General features: G+C 40.9%; 1 protein-coding gene and 1 pseudogene across 2 annotated transcripts in view; both read right to left on the minus strand.

Annotated features, from left to right (window-relative positions):
- The window catches only part of CANX (calnexin), a 32,322-nt gene extending 14,388 nt beyond the window's left edge, over nucleotides 1-17,934 (minus strand). The window contains exons 1-3 of one of the 2 annotated variants that reach the window (XM_065875255.1): nucleotides 17,753-17,934; nucleotides 714-890; nucleotides 368-441 (exon numbers count right to left, since the gene is read on the minus strand). In XM_065875255.1, coding sequence (XP_065731327.1) covers nucleotides 368-441; nucleotides 714-887 — 248 coding nt within the window. In that variant the 5' untranslated portion in view covers nucleotides 888-890; nucleotides 17,753-17,934. Of the gene's footprint in view, nucleotides 1-367; nucleotides 442-713; nucleotides 891-17,752 lie in introns of those variants that run through there. The other variant, XM_065875256.1, reaches the window with a different exon arrangement.
- Nucleotides 17,935-20,402: 2,468 nt separating this feature from the next.
- Nucleotides 20,403-20,953, minus strand: LOC136120337 (large ribosomal subunit protein uL30 pseudogene; annotated as a pseudogene).
- Between the last annotated feature and the right edge of the window lie 2,936 nt (nucleotides 20,954-23,889).

Here is a 23,889-nt window from a genome sequence, read left to right on the forward strand (position 1 = left end):
GAACTATCCAGCTCTTCTTAGCTTACCTAACCACTCTACTTTCAAATTTTAAATGTCATTCAAGTAGTGATAATATATTGTACTCAACTCAAAAATCTGTAAGAAAAAGTACCAAACCCATGAAATAATTTCACCTTTTAAGACTCAAGAGAAAACAACTTTCTCAAAGAACAAAATACAGGGTGAAGGGAAAAGAAATGGAAGCAAGAACCACATGTTCTAAATCACTATTTTCCTAAAAGGGATGAAAGATATAAAATAGTTAAACATTTCACTATATAAAATAATATCCAAAAAGGAATATACTATTCCATCTTATTTATATGATGTCTGCCTCTAAGATTTTTTCCCCCTAAGAAACACTTACCCTGACAGAGTTCCTCTGTCAAAGCAATCAGCAAAATACACTTCCCCTGTTGGAACTGGAGCTTTGTAGGTGACCTGTGTTAAATATAAAAATGAATTAAGAATTGAAATATTCAGCAACACTCCTTTCTCAGTAGGATCTATTCTCTTGATTTGTTTTCAAACTTTCATAGCTGGCCCTTGAATTCAATCCATATAACTTATCTTTGGGACAATATAACAAAGGCTGACAGATCAATAAAAATTTTAGCAAATTTTGCTTTCCCTGTGATAAGGATCCAAAATTTACCTTCATCCTTTGGTTATCTCAAGAGGCAAAATGAATAGATTCAAAGACCACTTCAAACCTTTGGAGATGGAGGAGTGCTGGTATCTGCTTTCGGTTTTGAGTCTTCTACCTCTTCAATGACATCATCAAGGTCATCCTCAATGTCAATCACATCATCTTCATGTCCATCATGAGCCTGAACAAGAGCAGTTCCAAGGACCAGTAACACACACAGCAACCACTTCCCTTCCATGATCTAAATATAAAAAAGGGTACAGTTAAATGCATCACCTCCTTTTAAAAAAATTTTGTAAGACCACTAACCCCTCTCTTATTTATTTGTTTTTGTTTTTTTTTCTTTGCCGTACGCGGGCCTCTCACTGTTGTGGCCTCTCCCGTTGCAGAGCACAGGCTCCGGACGCACAGGCTCAGCGGCCATGGCTCACGGGCCCAGCCACTCCGCGGCATGTGGGATCTTCCCAGACCGGGGCACAAACCCGTGTCCCCTGCATCGGCAGGCGGACTCTCAACCACTGTGCCACCAGGGAAGCCCTAACCCCTCTCTTATTTAAAATTAAGGCTTTCAAATCAGAACTTCATTGTAGTTCACTTTACAGATAAAGAAAGTGAATCCAGAATGATAAAGCGGTTTTCCTAAAATCAGTTAGTTAAAAGATTCAATTTCAATAAAAATTTCAAAATAAAACTCAAACATAAACAGGTGTCCCCATATAGAATATCATGTTGGCTACACAAATTTATGGTGTTCAGATACAATTTCAAACTAAATTCCTGCATTTGTAAAGAGCTCTACAATGGACAAAGCCCCTTTTACAGGTTAGTTTAAATGAGTTAAAACATTACAATGAAGTAACAGAGGAGCTAACTAGTCTCACATTAAACACTTAATTTAGATGCTGCTCCTCTTGTCCAAAGACCATCAAGTGTAGATATGGTTGTAAATTAGTGTTTTAAGACTCAACGAAAAAATATATTAAACCACAGACCAGCTATTTTTACCTCTTATTTTCTAAGCCTGTAAGTGCCTTATGTATTGTATTAGGCAGTCATGAATGGTAGTCGGTCCTTTTCCCAAAACCACAGACCTAAAGATATAAAAACTGAGCCACATGGATGCACAAAAATATTTGGTAGTGGGTAGTATAGAGTTTCAATTCTGCAAGACGAAAAGAGCTCTCTCTGGAGATGGATGGAGGTGAAAGCTGCACAACAATGAGAATGTACTTAATGCCACTGAACTTAATAATGGTTAATATGGTAAGTCTTATGATAAGCGTTTTTACTACAATACAAAAGATTTTAGGGGCTTCCCTAGTGGCGCAGTGGTTAAGAATCCGCCTGCCAATGCAGGAGACACGGGTTTGAGCCTTGGTCCAGGGAGATCCCACACGCCATGGAGCAACTCAGCTTGTGCGCCACAACTACTGAGCCTGTGTGCCACAACTACTGAAGCCCACGTGCCTAGAGCCCGTGTTCTTCAACAAGAGAAGCCACTGCAATGAGAAGCCCACGCACCACAACGAAGAGTAGCCCCTGCTTGCCACAACTAGAGAAAGCCCGCACGCAGCAACGAAGACCCAACACAGCCAAAAATAAATAAATAAATAATAAATAATTTTTTTAATTTAAAAAAAGGAAATAGCTTAATTTTTTTTGGTGTCTTATACATCAACTTATTCCAATGCTGAATTTGATGCCTAATTCCTTATAAACTCTATAATCCTTTAAAGTGAGTAACAGTATGTAGAACTAGATTTTCACATATCATTTGGTGGTATTTGTTTTATTTACATATCTTGGGTACTGTTTTCACAAAATGAAAGAAGGTAAAGTTCACTGGATTCCTAAATGCTTAGCATTTAGGCAGTGCAGAAAATAAAAGTGCTAAAAAAAAAAAAGTGCTAAATAAAATCATTGATAATGTTTCCTAGGACTGGTATTAGTTTTTAGGAGAAACTCTCAATGTCAACATTCTGCTCTAGTTTCTAATATACTAGGAATATCAGTAATTTCATTTATTCACTGGAAAGGCCTCTATTCTCTAATATCAAAATAATATACAATGGCACAGCAACATTGCTTTGATTTACAACTACAAGGGATTCTCTAAAACTAAACAGGTTGATTCAACACTTTTATCTAAATCAACTCTATACAACTCCCAAGTCCTCACAGAAACAATGCTATAAATGGTAGCTGGGTTCCCAGGGATAAGCTACAAAACCAAATTAGCCCAAAACATAGCTAAAACAATATATGCATACAATTGTTAAAACTTTTTAAAAGACAAAATGTGGTAAGCCTAGTAGTAATTAAATGAAGCAAAAAACCAGTGGATTAATCAGGACTAAGTACTGATGCTGGAACATCGCTGCTCAAGGAAAAGCTAATCAGGGAGATGAGCTAACTACTTACCTTTTAAAAAGGTAAGACTGATTTTTTTTCCCCAATAATTTTTAATTTGTTGATACATTACTGTTGTGGGCTTAACTGTGCCCCCCTCCCCCCATTCACATGTTGAAGTCCTAACTCCCAATGTAATATTTGGAGATAGGACCTTTAGGGAAGTAATTAAGGTTAAAAGAGGTCATAAGGCCTAATCCGATAGGCCTGGAATCTATATAAGATGAAGAGAGCCAGAAGTCCGTGTGCACATAAGTCCATGTGAGAGGACACAACAAGATGGTGGCCCTCTGCAAGCCGAGGAGAAAGTCCACACCAGAAACCAACTCTGCCAATGCCCTGATCATGGACTTCCAGACTCCAGACTGTGAGATAATAAATTTCTGTTGTTTAAGCCACCCAGCCTGTGGTACTGTTACGGCAGTCCAAGCAGACTAATACAACTGTCCTTAGGTTAAGCTTAATTTTATATAAGGCAGTGCTTCTCAAACTTTAGCATGCATCAGGGGGTTTTTTAAAACAAATCACGAGGGCTTCCCTGGTGGCGCAGTGGTTGCGAGTTCGCCTGCCGATGGAGGCGACGCGGGTTCGTGCCCCGGTCCGGGAGGGTCCCACGTGCCGCGGAGCGGCTGCGCCCGTGGGCCATGGCCGCTGGGCCTGCGCGTCCGGAGCCTGTGCTCCGCGGCGGGAAAGGCCACAACGGTGAGAGGCCCACGTACCGCAAAAAAAAAAAAAAAAAAAAAAAAAAAAAAGATTAAAACAAATCACGGGCTTCCCTGGTGGCGCAGTGGTTAAGAATCTGCCTGCTGGGGGTGGGGTAGTGGTGGTGGTGGTGGTGGGATGAATTGGGAGATTGGGATTGACATATATACACTAATATGTATAAAATGGATAACTAATAAGAACCTGCTACATAAAAAAATAAATTAAATAAAATTCAAAAAGAGAAATCCGCCTGCCAATGCAGGGGACACGGGTTTGAGCCTTGGTCCAGGAAGATCCTACATGCCGTGGAGCAACTAAGCCCGTGCGCCACAACTATTGAGCCTGTGCTCTAGAGCCCACGAGCCACAACTACTGAGCCCGCATACCACAACCACTGAAGCCTGCGCGCCTAGAGCCCTTGCTCCGCAACGAGAGAGGCCACCGCAATGAGAAGCCCGTGCACCGCAACAAAGAGTAGCCCCCGCTCGCTACAACTAGAGAAAGCCTGCACGCAGTGACAAAGACCCAACACCACCAAAAATAACTAAAATAAATAAATTTATTTTAAAAATTAAAAATAAATTTTAAAAATTGCTGATTCAGTAGATGTGGGCTGGGCCCAGTGGGCTAGGACTTCACATTTCTAACAAGTTCCAGGGGATGCAAAGGCTGCTAGCTCAGGAATCACACTTTGAGAACCACTGATTAGGGTTTATGAATAATCAATTTGTGCTTTGTTTTCCAGTTAATAAAAGCACTTTCACATAGGCACACTGTTTCGCATAAACCTCCCTTGAGGTACTACTCTAATTTTACTTTACATATTAATAACTAAGACTAGTAAAATGAAAATAACCCAATCATTTACTCATTGTCACAACCAATAAGAGTCAAAGAATTCATATCCCATATTTCTATTACGCTAGACAAAATGTAGTTGAATACTGAGGAGGTGTGATAGAGACAGGACAGGAAGACTAGTCAGTAAGGGTACTAAAGGGAGTGGTCTGATAGGGGATTCAGGTAGGGTTTAGTGAGGGAAAGTGCAACTGCAGAACAGCTAGCCCTGGTTGGTGGACCAAAGATCCTGGGAAAGGAGGCATCTGTGTGGGGGAGGCAGAATGACCCAATGAAAGGAAAACAGTTTTCAGGTAGCAGAAGGCTACCATCCCTGTCAGGAACAACAAAGGGATAGGGAGTCTCCAGCAAACTTCAGGAAATGCACTTCGCTCCACCACCGTTTCCCATACACCCTGAGTTGCAGGACCCAGTTTTTCAGAAGTCTTAGGCACATATCTGTTAACTTTCGCATTATCCAGAGGGTTGTAAAGCTGTGGAGGAACCACTACTGCCAAACCATGGTAAACTGATTCTCATAGCTGTGCACTGATGATCCTAAGCCACTGCTAGTTTTACATGTGCTATTTCAACATTTGTAATTTGCCAAGACTCCCGAGAAATTGCTACAGCAAACAGGTCTAGTCCCAAGAGCCACTATGAAGCCAGCCCAAACATTTCAAGTTTTGTTAAAGACCTGATCACACTTACAAATAATTCAAGACAATATATTTTAAGGTGATATTAATTCTCTGCTTCATTAATGAAAATCCAGTATTACCAAGAAACAAAATCTACCCTCATTTCAATCCTCCTACCCACACTCCTTATATCAAATGGAGTCCAAAAAGGATGTTGCACTATTACGCTTTCCAGATGAAAACATAGGAGAAATTTTAAGTGATCTTGGGTTTGACAATGAGTTTTCAATACAACATCAAAAGCAAGATACATTATTTGCACAGTATATCTTTTCCAATTCTTTTATTCAACCTTTTTGTACCATTATGTTTTGTTTTTTTAATAAATTTTTAAAAATTAAAAAAAGCAAGATACATGAAAGAAAAAATTGGTTAAACTGAACTTTATTAAAATTTAAAACTTCAACTCTATGAAAGAAACTTAAGAGAATTAAAAAACAAAACAAGGTAGGAGAAATATTTGCAAAATACATACCTAATAATGAACTGGTTTTCAAAATGTACGAAGAACACAACTCAACAATAAGAAAACAGGGACTTCCCTGGTGGTCCAGAGGTTAAGACTCCGTGCTCCGGGACTTCCCTGGTGGTGCAGTGGTTAAGGATCCGCCTGCCAATGCAGTGGACATGGGTTCGAGCCCTGGTCCGGGAAGATCCCACATGCCGCGGAGCAACTAAGCCAGTGCACCACAACTACTGAGCCTGCGCTCTAGAGCCCGCAAGCCACAACTACTGAAGCCCACACACTTAGAGCCCGTGCTCCTCAACAAGAGAAGGTACTACAAAGGCCGTGCACCACAACAAAGAGTAGCCCCCCACTCATTGCAACTAGAGAAAGCCCACATGCAGCAACAAATATCCAACTCAGCCAAAAATAAAAAAAAAAAAAAAAAAAAAAGACCCCGTGCTCCCAACGCAGGGGGCCCAGGTTCAATTCTTGGTCAGGGGGCTAGATCTCACACACCACAACTAGGAGTCCGCATGCTGCAACTAAAGATCCCGCATGTCACAACTAATACCCACAGCCAAATAAATTAAAAAATAAATATTTTTTAAAAATAAGAAAACCACTCAAATATAAAATGGGCAAAAGATCTGAACAGATACCTCACCAAAGAAGATATTCAGATGGCATATGAAAAGATCAAACATCATTTGCCGTTAAGTAACTGCAAATTAAAACAACAATGAGGGCCTTCCCTGGTGGTGCAGTGGTTAAGAGCTTGCTTGCCCATGCAGGGGACACGGGTTCAATCCCTGGTCCAGGAAGATCCCACATCCCGCAGAGCAACTAAGCCCATACGCCACAACTACTGAGCCTGTGCTCTAGAGCCCTCGAGCCACAGCTACTGAGCCTGCGTGCCACAACTACTGAAGCCCGCGAGCCTAGAGCCCATGCTCTGCAACAAGAGAAGCCACAGCAATGAGAAGCCCGCACACCACAACGAAGAATAACCCCCACTCGCCGCAACTAGAGAAAGCCCGCACGCAGCAATGAAGACCCAACACAAAGATAAATTTTAAAAAATAAATAAAATAAAACAAAACAATGAGATACTATATACACCTATTAGCATGGCTAAGATTAAAAAAACTGGCAAGGATGTGAAGTAACAGGAACTCTCATTTCACTGCTGGTGAAAATCCAAAATAGTACAGCCACTCTGGAACATAGTTTGGCAATTTCTTACAAAGCTAACTATAGACTTAGCACAGGATTCAGCAATCATGCTCACAGGTACTTGCCCAACTGATCTGAAAGCTTACAAATGCACAAAAACTCGCACACAAATGTTTATAGCAGCTTTATCCATAAGCACCCAAAACTTGAAGAAACCAAAATGTTCTTCAGTAGGGGAATGAATAAACAAACTGTAGTACACCCATATGATGGAATATTGTTCAGAAATTAAAAGATGAGCTATCTAAAATGAATTACTTTGCCATACAGCAGAAATTAACACAACATTGTAAATAAACTATAAACTATACTTCAATTTAAAAAAATGAGCTATCAAGCCAAAAAAAGACTTGGATGAATCTTTAATGCCTATTGCTAAGTGAAAGAAGCCAGTCTGAAAAGGTGACATGCTATAGAATTCCAATTAGATCACATTCTGAAAAAGGCAAAACTCTAGATACCAAAAAAAAAAAAAAAAGTCAGTGGTCGTCAGAGGTTTAGGGGAGGGGGTCAGGTTGAATAGGTAAGCACAGGGGACTTTTTTAGGCAGTGAAACCATTCTGTTATGATGCTATAATTATGGATACACGACACTATCCATCTTTCAAATCCCATAAAACTTTATAGCACGAAGAATGAATCTTCATGTATGAAAAACAATTTTTTAATATATTTTTAAAAACTTATTTTATTTATTTTTGGCTACATTGGGTCTTCGTTGCTGCACGCAGGCTTTCTCTAGTTGCGGTGAGGGAGCTTACTCTTTGTTGCAGTGCAGAGGTTCCTCATTGTGGTGGCTTCTCTTGTGTGGAGCATGGGACCTAGGTGTGTGGGCTTCAGTAGTTGTCACACGCAGGCTCAGTAGTTGCGGCTCGCAGGCTCTAGAGCACAGGCTCAGCAGTTGTGGCACATGGGCTTAGTTGCTCGGTGGCATGTGGGATCTTCCCGGACCAGGGCTCGAACCTGTGTCCCCTACACTGGCAGGTGGATCCTTAACCACTGCACCACCAGGGAAGCCCCATGTATGAAAATTTTTAAAAAATCACTGAAGAGGTTGAGTGATCCAAGGATGGCACACAGGATGTGACAAAACAATCTAACTGTATTACAAACATAAAAAACAACCTCACTGAATGGGATGGAGGGAAAAGATGTCAACCTAAGTAACTCTGGAAATGAGTGGAGTCTGTAAAACCAGACTGTACAAAAGCACTGTTCAAGTTGAGTAAGTTGTTTCACGTGAATATACAGGTTAAGAATTCGAATACTGCTATATATGTATATCAAAATTTAACAACTAAATAAATGGATTGTGGGAGCCACTTTCAGTGTTGGGTGTGTGAATTTTACAGATAAGCAAGGGAAAGAGGCTAAAATAATCCTCATGGTAATTGGCGAGAGACTATAGTATGAATTCATGTTTATCTTAATATACAGAGGGTTACACAGAGAAGTATTTATAGATATGTGCATATATACCAGTTAGTATACACACATATATTTCCTTGCTCTGTCAGCTAAGAAACTGCTACACCCCAGTAGCAATAAATACACCTAGTAGCAAGGATCTTGGTTTCCAATATCATCTCGAATAAAAGGAAACAGTGTTCCTTGGCTGACTCTAGGATTAGGGCAGGAAATATACAAGAGGAGCCTGGAGCATCTTGTGGTGCCAGAAAGGGAAGTGTTCAAAACAAAAACAGAACACCCACAGTGATGGGGGCTATGTCAAAGGAACACAAGAAAAAGCAATGGCCAAAGCTGGAACAATACAAGCAACAAAATAAGTGGTACTGGATTATACCTCAAATTATAAAATAAATGCCCATGAATCTACACAATACAAATATATTATTGAGTAAATAAATAAATGAGGAAGAGACAAATTTCCCATGAAGAAATATTCCAAGTAACAGATGTAGATACTCCAATGTCAAGGAGGTGGAACATAACCCCCCACTCCTTACGTGTGGGCTACACATAGTGATATTGATATCCTTCCAAAGAGCACAGTATGGAAAGGGGGAAAAACAAAAACTTTACAGTGGAGAAACCTAGCAAACACTACCTCAGCCAGCTGATTAAGGTCAACATCCAAAGTAATAGGTCATGTTGATAGTATGTACCCTTGATAAAATGTGATGAAAACAGTACTTTAACCTCTGTGGTCTTCTTCCCAAAAATCCATATTCCCTCTCGTCATGAGAAAAACATCAAAGAAATCCCAATAGAGGGACATGCTACAAAATAATCTGACCAGTAGTCCTCAAAATATGTCAAGGTCATCAAAAAACAAAGAAAATCTAAAAAACTGTCACAGCCAAGAGAAGCTTAAGGAGACATGATGACTAAATGTGATGTGGTATCATGGAACAGTAAAAGGGCAGCAAGTAAAAACAAAGGAAATCTGAATTAAATATGGGCTTTAGTTGGTAATTATTTATCAATATTGGTTCGTTAATTATAATAAACGTACTATACTAATGTTGTTAATAATGGCAGAAACTGGGTATGGGTTATATGGGAATACTCTGTACTATCTTTATAATCTTTTTGTAGATCCAAAACTATTCTGTAAAAATTAGTTTATTTTTTTTAAAAAGATGTTCCATTATTATGCACCAAATGTGATTGATTTGCCAAAAACCAGTTATTGGCAGAATCAGGATCAGAGGACAAGTCTCCTGTCTCCCAGTACCTTACTTGGTAATTCTATACTGGTTTTGTCTTAGAAACACAAAATAATTTTTCACATTTTAGTGTCTAAAAAGATTTCAGAAGCTTTTTTCTCCCTTTAAAACCCTTCATTTGGGGACTTCCTTGGTAGCACACTGGTTAAGACTCCATGCTCCCAATGCAGGGGGCCCAGGTTCAATCCCTGATCAGGGAACTAGATCCCACATGCATGCCACAACTAAGAGTTCGCATGCCACAACTAAGGAGCCCACCTGCTGCACATAAGACCCGGCACAACCAAATAAAAATAAATAAATATTAAAAAAAGAAAACCCTCTTCATTTGTCTTAACATTTACAGACTCCTAAGCAGAGAGCGTATTTCTCTGTTGTCACCCACTATTTCTAGGATTATCAATAGGAAATACGTAACAAGTAGCTCAACAAAGCAATTATGCTTTTAAAAAACAAATAGCACATCTCCCCCACCCCCAACTTGCCCAAAGCCACAGAGCAAGTGATTCCTAGATCCAGAATGCTCAGGAATAAAAGTGAATAAAGAAATTAGGTACCTTTAAACCGAGTAACTTTCCAGCAGTAAATAAACATTTACTACATTTTCTAAGTCTCTTCTACTTCACAGTTCATGCTCACTAAGCTACATTAGCTCTTCTAGTACAAGATTTCTCATATTCCTGAATGCCATTATAGCAGTTTCTCCCATAATTTTACTTTCTGCTTGAAAGCCATCATTTTCTTGGAGCACTTCATTTCCTGGTTTTCTTCCAAGAGCCATTTTCTCGCTCTAATTTTTTTATCACTGCAAGACCGTTACTCTACAGCAGTGCCCCTTTTGAGCTAGGGTGCAAATGCTGGGTGGATGTCTAACTCATGACTAAGCTACTTAATGCCACAAACTGTCCCACAGTAGGCCCATTTAAATTCCTGTCTTGGCCAAATTACAAATTACTTACAGGCATAGACCTCCAGAAGAGCCAGCAATTAAAAATCAAAACCACGAACAAGAAAATCTTTTAATATTTATGAGTCTACTGAAGTGAACTTTTCTTTAAAATACCTTAAGTTATATGTAAATTTGAGTTTTTAACTAGAGCAAAGCCTAAGTCAATAAAACCAATACTATGAGGGCCAACACTATATAGTCCAAGTTCTGATTTCTGTTAATCCAGAACTTGATCTACAAATAAAACTTACAATTTCTAGGTTCTAGAGAAGTGAACAGACTGCACTTCCTTCAAATACTCATCAATAAATCTCTCAACTGGACTTTATCTTTTTTTTTTTTTTGGCCGCACTGCACAGCTTGCAGGACCTTTGTTTCCCCACCAGGGATCGAACCCTGGCCCCAGCAGTGAAAGCAGAGTCCTAACCACTGGACCACCAGTGAATTCTCTCAACTGGACTTTTAATAAATGCTGGGTGGCAAAGTTCAAGACTGTTTTCTGGCAGTCACAAGACTGAACTGTCGGAATTCTGTGTTACAAAGGGTTAAAGGAGAATATATCTGATGCCCATCAGAAAACCCAGCACATGTTAGAAACTAAATGAATGTTTGCTGATAGTGGTCAATTCCATGAGTGTCAACTAGTTACTAAGGATTAAAAAAAAAAAAAAGTCTCTGACCTACAGGATCAATCTATATAGGGTGTCCTTAAAATCTGGAAACATAAAAAGTATTTGCCCATGTTTTCAGAGTTTATGAATATTCTGTAGTATTAGTTCTATTAATCAAATGTTGGGGGTTTTGGGGGGATAATACCAAAATAAACTCATAACCTTTTATCTAACTAGGAAAAAAATGTGCATAGGTATGTTAGTACTACTTAACGCTCTAGCTTGAGTATTTTCCTTATATTAAAAAAAAAGTCAAACAAGTAAAAATTTCAAAAATGAATTAGTGTCATGATAAAATTGCACATAACTATGTACACACAAGGGCATATAAAACCTAGAGAAATCTGAATAAGGTCTATAGACTGTACCAGTGCAATTTTTTCCTAGTTTTGATATTTTACAATAGTTATCTATCTATACTATTGGGGGAAGCTGGGTGATGGGTACAAGAGACCTCTCTGTACTATTTTGCAACTTTCCGTGGGTCTATAATTATTTCAAAATTAAAAGCTTCTTTTAAAAAATTTATTACTGGATCAGTATAGATGGTTCTTTAGACTTGATCAAAGTTGTCTAGAAAACAGCTTTAAATTCTAAAGCACAGAAGTACAGAGGAAGACTCAGAAATGAGTTGTATTAGAAATATGAACCTCTTACTCCCTTCCTTCCAATTAATAAGTGTTTTGTTTTTAATAATAAAATATAATTATCAACCTATATCCAAGTCAGAGAAGCTCTACCCTCTGGGATCACATAGACAAATGTACACAAAGCCAAGAAAACAGGAGCTAAACATATGCACACTTGTAATATATATTTATAAATAATATAAATGACTTCTGACTTGCTTCTCAGTTTCCCAAGGACAGAGCAAAAAACCCAGTTCTCAAAATCTGAGTCAGAAGGATTCTTCAAGAGAAACTAATCTACTCATTTTTAATGTTTCAGTTCACTCTTTTAACTTTTCAAAGAGTGAATTTATCTTGAATTCTAGAGATGGAAGTTTTCTATTTTAAAAACTAATGATTCAGAAAACGAACTCCTTATACAAAAGGCAGTATGGTGTATGTGATGGTGTAAACTGTCAAGTCAGAGAAAGCTGGGTTCTAGACTTTCCTGATCCTCTTTGTGGCCTTGGTCAGCTTACTGAATTTCCATGAGTCTTTTTTCCCTATTTTATAATGTAGCTAGTAGTATTAGTGGCTCGAAGGCTTGCTGTGAAAATATAAAAAGATAACACAAAGTCTATCAGAGTCCAGTACTTCATAGGAGTTCCCAAATGGTTTATTCTTTGATACAAAATTAGTACAACCACAGTGAATACATTTTCAATTCCCAGAATGGGCCAAAAGGTGTTAACTGTGCCCGTACACCTCCTATATTTCAACAAAGCTGAATGATTTTATGTAACAAGAAACACTAGCTTTCCTCTGATTATATTCTATGATTTCGTCTTTAACTCTTCCTTGCAACGGTGTATATATAATTATAGCATTTGGACAGGGAAATATCCCTATTTATCTGTGATTTTCTTTTTTCCTGCTCTTCCACCAATTTTCTTTATGAATTCTCCCAAATTTAACTTATTTTTGGTTAATGATAATTCTGTTCTCAACACACATTCTAAAAAAAGTCCGTATTATTTTACTATACACATTTAATAATGTACATGAGACTTCAACTGAACACAAAATTTTCTATTTAATGGAAACAGACACATTCTGTATTGAATTTTAACAAATCCAAAATTGATCAACTTTAGGAATGGGCAAACACTAAAGAAATATTACATTTGTCACCTCTCATTGGCAGAATCTTTATGCTCAGTAAGGGTCCATTCAGAAAAAAAATCTTTAAAACAAAGGGAGGCTCAAATTATTATTTTTTTTTTCAAATTATTTTTAAATTAAATTTAAACTTTAATATTTTCAAGTTAGTCTAGTTTTGCATCTATTTTCTTAAAAGATATATCGGTCTACGGTTTTCTTATGAAGTCTTTGTCTGGTTTTGGTATCAGGGTAATATTGGCCTCATAGAATGAGTTGGAAAGTGTTCTCTCTTGTATTTTTGGAAGAGTTTGTGAAGGACTAGCGTTAATTCTTCCCTAAGTATTTGGTAGAATTCACCAGTGAAGCCATTTGGTTCTGGGCTTTTCTTTGTAAGACTTTGTTTCTTAAAAGTAGTTAGGAAATTTCACCTCTAATTCCTTTAATCCATGAGAAATTAGAAAGAGGAACAGAAGGAATCCCACAGAAGGGATTATTTGTCTCAAGAGGGCTGAGGAAGTTCCTTTCTATTCCTAGTTTGTTGAGTGCTTCTATCATGAAAGGGTGTTGCACTTTATCGACTGCAATGATCATGCGGTTTTTGTCCTTTATTAATGCAGTATATTACATTCTTTATTATAGTTTGGTGAACCAACCTTACATTTCTGGGATAAATCCCACTTGGTTGTGGTGTGTATTTTTTTTTTTTAATTTTTAAATTTTATTTATTTACTTTTGGCTGCACTGGGTCTTCGTTGCTGCACGCGGACTTTCTCTAGCTGTGGCAAGTGGAGGCTACTCTTTGTTGCAGTGCGCAGGCTTCTCATTGCTGTGGCTTCTCGTTGCAGAGCACAGGCTCTAGGTGCTCGGGCTTCAGCAGCTGTGGCACTCAGGCTCAGTAGTTGTGGCGCACAGGCTTAGTTGCTCCACGGCATGTGGGATCCTCCCACACCAGGGCTCGAACCCGTGTCCCCTGCATTGGCAGGCAGATTCTTAACCACTGCGCCACCAGGGAAGCCCTATAATTCTATATGTTGCTGGATCCCATTTGCTAGCATTTCGAGGATTTTTGCATCTATTTTCTTAAGGGATACTGTTCTATGGTTTTCTTTTCCTGTGAAGTCTGTCTGGTTTTGGTATCATGGTAATATTGGCTTCATAGAATGAGTTGGGAAGTGCTCCCTCTTCTACTTTTTAGAAGGGTTTGTGAAGGATTGGTGTTAAAACCATTTGGTTCAGGGCTTTCCTTTGTGGAATTTTACCTCTTAAAAGTAGTTAGGAAATTTCACCTCTAATTCCTTTGATCCATGAGAAATTAGAAAGAAGAACAGAAAAAGTGGCCTAGCTGGTGTTCTAGGTTTCTTGGGGGGGGGGGGGGGAAGATTTTTATTTTTTGGCCATGCCGCATGGCTTGTGGGATCTTAGTTCCCCAAACAGGGATTGAACCCCGGCCCCCTGCAGTGGAAGAGCCAAGTCCTAACCACTGGACTGCCAGGGAATTCCCAAAAGTGATTTTTTTTTAAAAGGCAGTAATAAAAAATGAGGCAGTCTTTCTTTCATGTAGGCTATCCATTCATCTATTAATATACCCTTTTATTTTTTTAATGTATTTATTTATTTATTTATTTTGGCTGCGCCAGGTCTTAGTTGCAGCACGCAGAATCTTCGCTGCGGCATGAGGGATCTTTTAGTTGTGGCATGCATGTGGGATCTAGTTCCCTGACCAGGGATCAAACCCGGGCTCCCTGCATTGGGAGCAGAGTCTTAATCAATGGACCACCACGGAAGTCCCAATATACCCTTTAAAAATGTTAAGTCTTACCTTAGGTTGTCTAATTTAACCCTCAGAAGAACCCCAGGAAGTTCTATCATCCCCATGTGACACACGACAAAACTAAGGCTAAGAGAAGTTACATAAGCTGTCCAAGGTCACAGTTAGGCGTAGAACATAGAATAGTGTTATGAGCAGGAACTCAGAAGTCACAATCCCTAATCGGCTACTTAATAATTTCAGGGCCTCAGTTTCTTCATCTCTAAAATGAGAATAACAACACTATGTACTTCTTAGGATTGTTATATAAATAAAATGCATGTTAAGTGTTTATGTCAGTACTTGGCTTACAGTAAATGCAACATTAGCAGTGATTTCTACTATTACTAGGTATTGCCTAGTGACACCATTAAGTTTTGATGGTTCTAAAACGCTGAGTTTTAAGGCAATAAGAAATTTGAAGTCTTAGATTGAAAAGGAACCACTTAAAAGGAATTTGATTCCAGTCGCAGATAACCATTTTAATACTACTACTTTCTGTCCCTCTGATATTACTACATGTGCATCTAGTCAAAATATAGAAGCACTTAAAGGGGGGAAAAAAGTACATAAAATTCAAAGTGGTCTTTATTGTAAATGATCATCCACTTAAAAACAGATATATACTACTGCCTAGTTTACAGTTTTGAATTTTGCTTTTCACTGACAGGAACATTAAAATCTATTTTTCCATAGCACTTTCTTTTCTCCTATAAACTAAGTAGGTTTAAGATGTGGATACGCAAAACATTGCTGAAGATTCTAAATTATTTAAAAAACAAAATTCTCCAAATAATTTTCACAGCGCACAGTTAAGCTTAATTTAAAGGCACATCTGTTTTAGTTAACAAAGCATTCAACATGCACTCTACTGACAAAGTTCTACGGTAAGCTATATAGGTTATAACTATGTTCAGGCACTTTTATTATTTCCTAGGAGTTGTTATGAGCTGCCAATTCTTCTATTTGCACAGTTCACTATGCCATTCAAAGTAATTTCACGTTCACCATCTTATTTGTCCCTCCTGGTAAGGTATCCAGGGTACTCTTCATTCCCATTTTAAAGAGGTGGAAACCAATGTAGTTCATTAAGCTAGTTACCATGCTGGGCCTGGAATTCAAGTCTCTTGAGCCTGCATTTATGCTTACCAACTGTCACTTCATCCCCTTAAGCTATCTCTCAGGGCAAAGTGAACTCTGTAACTGAAAGGATGCAAGAGCATGATTGCCAAAACTGCAGCAACAACTTCCGTCAAAACGTTTACCCCTCGAGGTCCTTGAAAGATAATGTGCTAGTTGAAACTGCTGAGTTAAGATAGTAAGGTAGGGAGGGATGCTAACACCCATTATCAGATAGGTCAGAAAATCTGTTTGTTGTGCGACACATTTACTCCAATACAAAGTTCATTCTGGCCATCTCATAATCCAGTTCCCCCGCTTATTTGCTTGTGTACCCTGGGTGGTGCACAGAACTCCCCACACCATCTTTTACCTCTGCTCTAACTATAGCAAATGTATAATTCAGCAGTGATTTTATTCATGGCCCTTAAACAGCACTGTCAAAAGACTGAGATACAGAATGATTTTAAGATCAATACAGTTCCTCCCTTAAAAGAAACTAAACCAAAACAAATCAAATCCTCCCAACCCACCAACTCTACTTATTAAAAAATTAAGCAAAATGTTCCATTTCCTAAATTAGAGGTAAAGAGCCTAACTGTGGCTCACCTTTGTCCTCCCAACCTTTTAATATCCAGCTCAGTTTAACTTCCTTCAGCCAGCATTCACTTGTGTCATGCCCAGCAGTTAATCCACTAAATCAGTTTCTTCCTCTATCTCCATAAATGTGACTTTAGGTCCCAGGGCTTAACCAACTCAAAAAGTAGGATGCTGGTGTAGTGGACCAACATCATTCAGACCATAACAATTTATTTCAATCGTTTATCAAGCAGTTAAAGTCCTTTTTTATACACAATTTAATTCTAACAACTCCACCAGGTATTATACCCATTATTTGGAGACAACTGGGGCACAAAGGGGAAGTAAACTGTCCAAGTTCACATAGCAACAAATTGCTGATGAAGGACTTGAATCAGGGCTTAGCCTTAACAACTACACCAAATCTGCCTCAACAGTAATTCCAACGTGATCATAAAATTAATCGCATGACCTTGAGCCAATCATTCAGAGACCTGGGCCTCAGTTTCCTCCACTATAAAACAACCTGCCCACAGAGAGCTTTTGGGAGCTTTCCTGCTTTATAAATCCTGTGAATTTACTAGTTTACTTACTCCCCATCCCCGAATAGATGTAAATGTTAGGACTGAAATTTTTCAACCACTGCGTGTTCTAGCACATTCTCCATACTCGTCAGGCTACTAGAGTCCAGTCTTCACTTTGTGGTTTTAATTTTCAAATACTAAACCTGTAATGCTAACCCTAAACATTCTCTCTCGGCCCACTATCACCCTTCCCCACCACTAGGGATACCGACTAGGCCCGGTCCTATTCTAGACCTTTACCCGGTTACACCAGAACACCTCGCAGCTTCACAAGCAGCCAACAACAAGCTTAAGAAAGCCCTAGAAGCAAAGCCAGAAGGAGAAGTTAGCTTTCCCAGAGGTCAAGAGAGGCTCTAGAGCACCTGCCACGCCTCCCGACCCCGCCGGCGCGGCTTGGGCCTGGCTACCCAACTCAGGCGGCCCAGGTTCGGGCCTCGCCCTTCATGGCCCGAGCGTCCGCCTGGGCCTGAGCTCTCGAAACCCAGCCGGACCCCTCGGGCCCGGCCACGCCCGGCTCCTCGGGCCCTCGGCCGCGGCGCCGCGTACCCAGGCCCCCAGGGGTCCTCACAGGCCCGAGAACACAAGCAGGCCTCCCGTCTCACCTCGAGCCTCAGGGGGACCGCTGGCGGCGCCGCGTCTCCTCCCGCCCGCACACCCGGCCCCACGCTGCAGTAAAGACAGCGGCTGAGGCAGCACAACCGTCACGTGCTGCTGAACCAAGAGGCCTTGACTACCGCGACCGCCGCGCGAGCGAGCCCCACTGCACGAAGCCCGGCCCTGCGTCCGCCCCTCGCTCCTGAGTAGCTGCGGCCAGCGCTAAATCCCGCCCCCCCGCGCAAGCTCCAAGACTCGGTTGGTCGATGAGACCATCGCTCTCTTCACTTTCCCATACGCCCCCTAGGGCTATTCTTCGTGGAGAGTGGGGATTGGCTGGGAGTGAGGCAGGAAGTGGCCGTTGGTTGGGCGGGAGGGAAGGGGTCGGGCTGCGGCGGAATGGAGTACCGCCCAGGGCGCGCGCCCTGAGGCGGGGCCGGCCGGGCCGGTCGAGCCGGCCGGGCCGGCGTTCCCGCGCTCCCGCGCTCCCGCGCTGTGTTGCCTTCGTTCCTTACTGGGCCCGCTGCCCGGCATTGCATCCCGGTCTCTGTGGTTCCGACCCCTCCTGGGCCTGGACCCGGGTCTTGGGGTCTGGCATCCCGTTTCTTTCTCTGGAGGGGCAAATGGCAGCTGGCAAGAAGGGGTGGGAAGTCCGGTGAGATATCGGGAAGGGCCTGGTCCCCAATCCAGCGAGTGCGCGGCGCTGACGGAACCCGTCACGGCTCCTTAAGTCAGGCCTGAGGTCGACTGCACCACGCTGTGTAACCAGGCGCCACCGTTCCTGCAGAGTCACTGCTCTGGGCCCAGCAGCCTGAGGCCACCCTGTTACCCAACATCAAATACAGTCCAGAACACTACCCTCCAAGGTTATTTCATCTTTCAATTTGTGATGTTTCCTTAAGTAACATTAGACAAAGAGGGCACAAAGACACACTGACAACAGGATTGAAAGAAAAGGATGGTGCAATGGAAAAATTTCAAACACACCACAATTTTTGTAACTCACTTTTAGCACATCTTCAGTTTTCAGTATACTGAGAACCTCAGAAAATGGAAGTGGTCTATGGTTTTTCTAGACCTTTATAGGTCCTGGTCTCTGTCTTCCATTTGTTTGGATACCCAAAGGCTGAATGCTAGGCAGGGAAAAACTAGACTCAGTAGGTGTATCAACTACCCCAGGAGCCAGCTTTATTCCCTCCTGCCATCTGAAAGGGAAAATGAGAAGTCAAGAGTTTGGTGTTTGCATGAGTTTAGTATTCTCCAACTCTCATCCCCCAAATTTGTGTTAAGAGCATTTGCTTCCTTTTTACGTGGGGAAGTGGATATTCGAGGCAAAATGATGTTCTGGATGTCACAGGTTCCAAACAATGAGCTTAAAATGTAGTTACAGGAACTGTATGTGACCAAAAGAGCTACTGCAGCAAAGGTAACTGCTAAAACATGGTGGTACTGAAGAGAATTTAATGGGATTTTGAGTTGGGAGGAACTGCTTTCATCTAGAATGGACAGGGAAATAGGTAAGACTTGAGCTGGGCCTGGTAGGATATGCAGGATTTCTATAGGTGGAGACTTGGAGAAAGGCTTCTTTGGATGAGGGAATGGCATATGCAAAGGCAGGGAAGTGGGTATTGTGTTTGGGGACACCATGTATGAGAGTATTTTGGCTGGAGAAAGGTGTTCAAGAAAGTAATAGGAGCTCGGTCAGCTCCAGAGTTGGGTTAGGACCTAGCCAAGGAGTCTGTAGAGAGATAGTTTAAATTCTAGGTTTGGGTTATGATTTAGATATTTAGGGAAGCTTTTTTTTTTTTTTTTGGTCACACCACGTGGTATGCAGGATCCTAGTTCCCCAACCAAGGATCAAACCTGCCCCAGCAGTGAAAAAGCCGAGTCCTAACCACTGGACCGCCAGGGAATTCCCTAGGGAAGCATTATTTTAATATTATTCCAGGGAGCAGTGGATAAGAATCTGCCTGCCAATGCAGGGGACACAGGTTTGATCCCTGGTCCGGGAAGATCCCATATGCCGAGGAGCAACTAAGCCTGCGTACCACAACTACTGAAGCCCGTGTGCCTACAGCCCGTGCTCTGCAACAAGAGGAGCCACCGCATGGAGAAGCCCGCATGCCGCCACTATGAGGCTGGTTAGGAAGCCACTTCTTGAAGTTGATTAAAGGGCAGAATTAGGGAATGACAGGGTGTATAGGAACAAAAGCATTAAATGTTGATGCTGAAGAATGCTCCACTGGATTCAGGAGGCTAGGGAAAGAGAAGAACCAAAGGCAACGATGAGAGTATGAGCCTGAGTGACTGGTGGTAAAGTATAGAGCCCCTAAAAAAAAGGGAATTCAGGTTTAGCTGATCCTGGGAATCCTGGGTCTGGGCCCAAGACAGAGCAGGACTGTAGGTCCTGCCAAGAATCTTGGAATTCTAGGGGTTTTTCTGCTAAAGCATAATGTTCTTAAAAAGAAGTTGAGGACAAATCCCTGCAGAATGAGTTTTTAATTTGTTTATAGTCTGAAATCAGTCACTGTTTATTAACTGACCAGATTACAAAAATAATCATGGTAGACACACCTCAGTTCATCCGTCTAATAAGCCTGTTAGATCTGTTGATCTGGGCTCCTGGAGAAGGTAATTTGAAGGGCCACAGGAAGCCCTTCAAATTAGATCCTCCATGTAGATGATGCCATATTTACCGAGGGATGGAGCAAAGTGTTATCTGTCAGGGCAATTCTCTTCTTGTTGATTTTGCCATAACAATAATTGTAGATGCATTCATTTTCTGACTTCAGGTTCAGGTACCCCCATGAAATATGTGGTTCCACATTCCTCAAGTCTTAACTGAAGCCTTGCTGAGCTTAACAAATGTGCCGTTGAAGATGCAGCGAAAACGAAGAAGCTGTAACACCTTTCAGATCTTCAGTGGGCGATCCTGATGAGGAATGCCCATTTGGGTCCAGCAGGTACACCAAACTTGCCCGCTTTTCTTGTCATCCTTTCCTTCTGAATCTCAGTTCTATCTGCCTATATTCCTTGTGACAGTGATTAGCTTTTTCATAGATAAGCTTCTTCCTTGCCTTTTGAAGCATCTTTTGGGCAAACTTCTTTCTCAGGCACTCGATCTCAGGCTCTGTAAAATCCCTCCACTTGTTTCTTAAGGCTTTTCCTTCTCTTCTACACCCACCATGGTTCCAGTTGGAAAAAGGCATAAGATCTTTTCTTGATAATGCAAAAGGTACTTTGAGGTATTGGAGTATTTCTTTAAAAGAAATAATCATTTTATAATTAGATGTCGAACGTGTGGGAGATTGGGTTGAATGTATTTTGACCTTATAATCTGCAAGATGATTTTCAAAATAAATTATTTATATTCATTTAAAAATGCACATATGGGAACTTCCCTGGTGGTCCAGTGAGTAAGACTCTGCGCTCCCAATGCCAGGGGCCTGGGTTCGATCCCTGGCCGGGGAACTAGATCCCACATGCATGCATGCCACAACTAAGAGTTTGTGTGTTGCAACTAATAGTTCAAATGCTGCAACTAAGAAGCCTGCATGCTGCAACTAAAGATCCTGCATGCTGCAACGAAGATCCTGCGTGCTGCAACTAAGACCCAGAGCAACCAAAATGAATAAATTAAAAAAAAAACTTTAAAAAATAAATAAAAATAAAATAAAAATGCACATATGCTTTGGCCCAGCAATTCTACTCCTGGGAATATATCTGTATCTATATCTAGGTTTGATAGAATATTCACATGATGTACTTGTGTTTAAAAATACACACGGGCTTCCCTGGTGGCACAGTGGTTGAGAGTCTGCCTGCCGATGCAGGGGACACGGGTTCATGCCCCGGTCTGGGAAGATCCCACATGCCAAGGAGAGGCTAGGTCCTGAACCATGGCCGCTGAGCCTGTGCGTCCGGAGCCTGTGCTCCGCAACGGGAGAGGCCACAACAGTGAGAGGCCCGCGTACCGCAAAAAAAAAAAAAAAAAAAATGTATATATATACACACAATGATGTGCATTGCAGCATTGTTTGTAGTATCCAAATCCTAGAAACAACCTAACCACCATCATAGAGAACTGGTTAAATAAAATATAGCTCATCCATATAATGGTTCTGCATTGGAAAGCATTCGGTGAACACATATGTATATAGATATGATTGCCAAGATTTAGTGTTATGTGAAAAAGCACTGAGAAAAGTATGTTTCCTTTCATGTTGCAAAGGGAGCTATATTCTCATGGATATGAGCTTGGACAAACAAGCTTTCTGGAAAGATGCAGGAGAAACTGCTAAGAGTGGTTGATGCCCAAGAGGTGGCTAAGACTTTGGATATGGAAAGGAGATATTTTTATAATGCGTATGTTATTTTTTCAATAAGTAATCAAATTTCTGCTTTTGTGCTTAGTTTTCAAAAAAGATAGAATATATATTAAAAATCCACCATAGGGCTTCCACCGCAAGCCTGGAGCCCATTCTCCGCAACAAGAGAAGCCACCGCAGTGAGAAGCCTGAGCACTGCAATGAAGAGTAGCCCCCACTCACTGTGACTAGAGAAAGCCCATGCGCAGCCATGAAGATCCAACACAGCCAAAAATAAATAAATAAAATAAATTTTTTTTAAAAAGTAATCTTTTGATGTTCCGACTACCTGGTTTTTGTTGCAAAACCCCCTATATATCTTGACTCCTACCTTACCTCTTTGGAGCAGTCCCTCTGAGCTATCTGAGAGGCTATCCCCTGGGCTTAAGTCCTCAGCAAGCCCACCAAATAAAACATAATTCTCAACTTTTAGGTTGTGCAATTATTTTTTTTCAGTTAACAGACTGCTCTTCAGCCACTGTCACTGGACCTCCTTGTACCTCCTCCTGGGTTCAGATCTCCTGTTTCCTCAACTCCTAGATCCCACATTTTAAAAATTCAACTTTATTGTATAGTTCCATAATTTTGGTAATGTACAGCACATACCATGTAACCACTACATAATGAAGATACAGAACATTTCCATTACACCATAACTTTCCTCTGAAGTTCCCCGACACCAAATATGAGTTCTCTTCTGACACCACTTCTGTCAGTTCAATTCAGTTTTGACACTAACTACCCAGTTAGTCTCAGACACCACAGGTTTAGAGGCTAAGACTGCCCCCACATCAGATGCCCAGCTGCAAATGAGGCTACCCACATGTCTGCTTGACCAGCTACAAATTTGGGGGTTCCATGACACCCCCCTTCAGGTTCAGTAATTCAAGAGAATAACTCACAGAACTCAGGAAAGTGCTTTACTTGCTATCACAGGTTTACTAAAAAGCTACAACTCAGGAACAAATGGAAAAATGCATAGGGCAAGGTATGGATGTGTATGTGTGTGAATGTGCAGAGCTTCTGTACTTTCTCTGGGCATGCAACCTCCCAGCACCTGCATGTGTTGACCAAGCTGCAAGCTCTCTGAACACCATTATTTAGGAGTTTTTATGGAGGTTCCATTAGTAGGCACAATTGATAAATCGTTGACCATTGGTGATTGTACTCAATCTCCAGTCCCTCTCCCCTTCCTAAAGGTCAGAAGTGGAGCTGAAAATCCTACTCCTCTAAATCACTTGGTTTGGTTTCTCTAGCACCCTTATCCTGAATTGATCAAGGGGCCCAGCAATAATCACCTGATTAGCATAAACTCAGGTGTTGTTGGAAGGGGACATCATCATAATGACATGAATGATGATATGATATTCATAATGATATGAATAACAAAAGGCTCTCATCACTCAGGAAATGCCAAGGGTTTTAGAAGCTCTGTGCCAGGAACCCAGAATAAAGACCAAATGTATTTTTTCTTATACCACAGTTTCCTCATATCCATTCCCATTCCGTCCCCACCACCAGCATCAGGCAAAAAATTGATCTGCTTTCTGTTACTATAGAAAAGACTGGTCATTTCTAGAGCTTAATATAAGTGCAATTATATAGTATATAGTGTTTTGTATCTGGCTTATTTCACTCATATTGTTTTGAGATCCTCATCTGTGTTGTAAAATGTATCAGTAATTTGTTGCTTTTAATTGCTGAGTAGTAGTCTATTGTACAAGTATGCCACAGTTTGTTTATCCATTAACCAGGTAATAAGACAACTGGGCTGTTCT

This window comes from Phocoena phocoena, chromosome 3 (assembly GCF_963924675.1).
Source record: "Phocoena phocoena chromosome 3, mPhoPho1.1, whole genome shotgun sequence".
NCBI lineage: Eukaryota > Metazoa > Chordata > Mammalia > Artiodactyla > Phocoenidae > Phocoena > Phocoena phocoena.